This window comes from Aulonocara sp. 'chitande type north' Nkhata Bay, linkage group LG3 (genome assembly GCF_057382095.1).
Source record: "Aulonocara sp. 'chitande type north' Nkhata Bay isolate Kocher_YH1m ecotype deep benthic linkage group LG3, A_spYH_male_GT1.1, whole genome shotgun sequence".
NCBI classification, from domain to species: Eukaryota; Metazoa; Chordata; class Actinopteri; order Cichliformes; family Cichlidae; genus Aulonocara; species Aulonocara sp. 'chitande type north' Nkhata Bay.
In genome coordinates this window covers 30,123,307-30,126,494 of record NC_141346.1, presented here as the reverse complement: position 1 = coordinate 30,126,494, position 3,188 = coordinate 30,123,307, and the positions used below count along the sequence as shown (strand labels likewise).

Below are 3,188 nucleotides of genomic sequence, written 5' to 3'. Positions count from 1 at the left end.
TTTCTGCCTGCCTCACTACTCCACAAAAGTGGGGGGATTTAACCCCAAAGTAGGACAAAACTTCGGCCCTGGAGGAAGTATCTGTCAGGGTCCTGGGACTGGGCGACCCAGGACCCCTGGGCAGTCATGGACCTGTGTTATTGTTGTGTATTTTGGTGTTGCTTCCCCTTCTCTGTGCTTGTGTATATGTGTGTGTGTGTGTGTGTGTGTGGGTGGCTGAGCACTTGTTTATAGGCGGCGTCAGGCCTGGAGGGTGTGGCCCTGCAAGGGGACTGGCCACACCCGAAGCCACACACCTGCTGCTGATCAGGCCTCGTCGGGGGAGCTACTTAAGAGAGTCTTGGCGCTCCCACCGACGCGGGATCATTGCTTGGGACTCCACGTTAGTTACCCAGTTTAGGTTTTGGTCGTGTAGTGTATGCCTGCCATTGTTCAGTGTCCTGACTACTGCCGCTATTGTTTCCCGCAGGAGGAGCGTGGAAGGCTTAAGGAGCAGCGAGCACCGGGAGTGCAGACACGGGAGCAGAGAGCACTTGGAGGACACGACACGGGAGTCTGGGGAAAAACACGGGGATTTATTGTTGTTTGATATCACCCTCTGTAAATAAACGCACTGCTTGAACTTTGAGCTCCGCGCCTGGGTCCTCCTTCCCCACATCCCCACGGTCTGCCAGCCAGACCGTGACAGAATGATCCCGCCCGGCATGGACCCAGCGGACTCATCGGAGAGATTCAGGAGGGAGGTTACGGATAAAGTTTATAGACTCTGTGACCTTTTGCTGGAGGCGCACGAGGAAAGATTTCATCGCGCCGTGGAGAAGCGGCTGAAAGAGACGGTGTCTTGCTTCCCGTGGGTACTGGATACGCTCTACCCGATCATCACGGACTTCCTGGTTAACACGCTCCACCTCCACTCTCCTGTTCAGGCTGCTCACCGGCCCGGTCAGCTGGTGGATTCACAGCCTGAGACGCCGGCCCCGACGTCTACTCGGAAACGACGTTCGCGCCGCCGGCTTTCCTCACCGGAGCCACATCCACGGTCATCTCAAGAGCCGGCTGTGGTGAGTAGTACGGACAATTTTCCATTTCCCTCACCATCTGTGTTTTTGTCTGCAGTGGACGAGCTGACGGCGCAGGTAACATCACCTCGGTCAGAGGTCTCCACACCACCCGCTGCTTCTTCACCATCTGCAGCTGTAACACCGCCATCGTCTCATCTGCCTGCAGCCACCGTCCTAATTTCTTTTTCACTGCCAGCTGCGGAGCCCTGCGAGCCGGAGCAGGAGCTCAGTGAGCCGGAGGAGCTCGCGCTGCCAGCCGAGTTGCGGCTCAGCGAGCCGGAGCCGGAGCTCGCGCTGGCCGAGCAGGAGCTCAGCGAGCGGGAGGAGCCCAGCGAACCGGAGGAGCCCAGCATGCCCGAGCGGGAGCTCAGCGAGCGGGAGGAGCCCGCGTCGCCAGCTGTGGAGCTCAGCGAGCCGGAGGAGCTCAGCATGCCCGAGCGGGAGCTCAGCGAGCGGGAGGAGCCCGCGTCGCCAGCTGTGGAGCTCTGCGAGCTGGAGGAGCTCAGCATGCCCGAGCGGGAGCTCAGCGAGCGGGAGGAGCCCGCGTCGCCAGCTGTGGAGTTCAGCGAGCCGGAGGAGCTCAGCATGCCCGAGCGGGAGCTCAGCGAGCGGGAGGAGCCCAGCGAGCTAATGCTGGAGGAGCACAGCGAGCCGGAGCAGCTCAGCGAGCCACCCACTGAGGACCCCGCACCGCTACTGGCGAACCTCAACGAGCCGGAGGGACCGGCGTTGCCGGCAGGGGAGCTCAGCGAGCCTGGTGAGCCCGTGCTGCCACCGGAGGAGCTCGGAGGTCCGGAGGGATCCGCGGAGCCAGAGCTGGAGGTCGGCGTGCCGGAGGGGCCGCCACGTCCAGCAGCCCGGCCGCCACGTCCAGCAGCCCGGACGCCATATCGGGAATCGTGGGTTGTGCTGAGGCGGGAGCTGCGACGCCGCCGCCACTGGAGCAGTGGCAGGCCCCCAGAACTGTTTTTCTGCTGCTGCCGGACCCGTGGCCGTCCGCCGGAGCTGCAACGTCGCCGCCATTGGACTCGAGGTAGGCCCCCTGAACTCTTGTGAACTCCTGAACTGTTGTGTTGATGGGCCGCCTGAGACTGTTTTGTGGCGTTTTTTCTTTTTTGCTCCGCTGCCGGATGCGCGGTCGGATTTTGGGACTGTGACCTTGGGGGGGTTGTTTCTTTGGTGGTTGTTGCTCGTTTTTGTTCTGGCCCTCCGTCCTGGACCTCCCGCCGCCCGCCCTGGGTTGGTTGTACTGTTGTTTTTGGTTTGTGTTTTTGGGTCGTCGGGTGCCGACCCTTAGAGGGGGGGTACTGTCAGGGTCCTGGGACTGGGCGACCCAGGACCCCTGGGCAGTCATGGACCTGTGTTATTGTTGTGTATTTTGGTGTTGCTTCCCCTTCTCTGTGCTTGTGTATATATGTGTGTGTGTGTGTGTGGGTGGCTGAGCACTTGTTTATAGGCGGCGTCAGGCCTGGAGGGTGTGGCCCTGCAAGGGGACTGGCCACACCCGAAGCCACACACCTGCTGCTGATCAGGCCTCGTCGGGGGAGCTACTTAAGAGAGTCTTGGCGCTCCCACCGACGCGGGATCATTGCTTGGGACTCCACGTTAGTTAGCCAGTTTAGGTTTTGGTCGTGTAGTGTATGCCTGCCATTGTTCAGTGTCCTGACTGCTGCCGCTATTGTTTCCCGCAGGAGGAGCGTGGAAGGCTTAAGGAGCAGCGAGCACCGGGAGTGCAGACACGGGAGCAGAGAGCACTTGGAGGACACGACACGGGAGTCTGGGGAAAAACACGGGGATTTATTGTTGTTTGATATCACCCTCTGTAAATAAACGCACTGCTTGAACTTTGAGCTCCGCGCCTGGGTCCTCCTTCCCCACATCCCCACGGTCTGCCAGCCAGACCGTGACAGAATCTCCCCTTGCATCTCCCGACCACGGTCAGGGGACCGACGGTGAGGAATGGTTAGTAATTTTACTCCTATTTGATGGGCACAACCAAACAGTTCATGACAAGCTTATGTATCAGTATGTTTTTGCTGTTGTAGCAAAAACGGTTTGTCTTTAGATAGTGAGTCAGGCTTTACTTTCTCAAACTATATGATACTACAAGACAGAAAGAAAAATAAC

The 3,188-nt window shown here is 59.4% G+C and overlaps 1 protein-coding gene across 1 annotated transcript; it reads left to right on the top strand.

Annotated features, from left to right (window-relative positions):
- The first annotated feature begins 683 nt into the window (after nt 1-683).
- Nucleotides 684-2,117, top strand: LOC147335087 (uncharacterized). Its single transcript, XM_086286042.1, has one exon. The coding sequence runs from the start codon at nt 690-692 to the stop codon at nt 2,115-2,117; it is 1,428 nt and encodes a 475-aa protein (XP_086142168.1). The 5' UTR covers nt 684-689.
- The last annotated feature ends 1,071 nt before the right edge of the window (nt 2,118-3,188 follow it).

Coding starts and splice junctions, on each gene's coding strand:
- LOC147335087 (XM_086286042.1), top strand. CDS start 690: ATGATCCCGCCCGGCATGGACCCAGCGGACTCATCGGAGAGATTCAGG.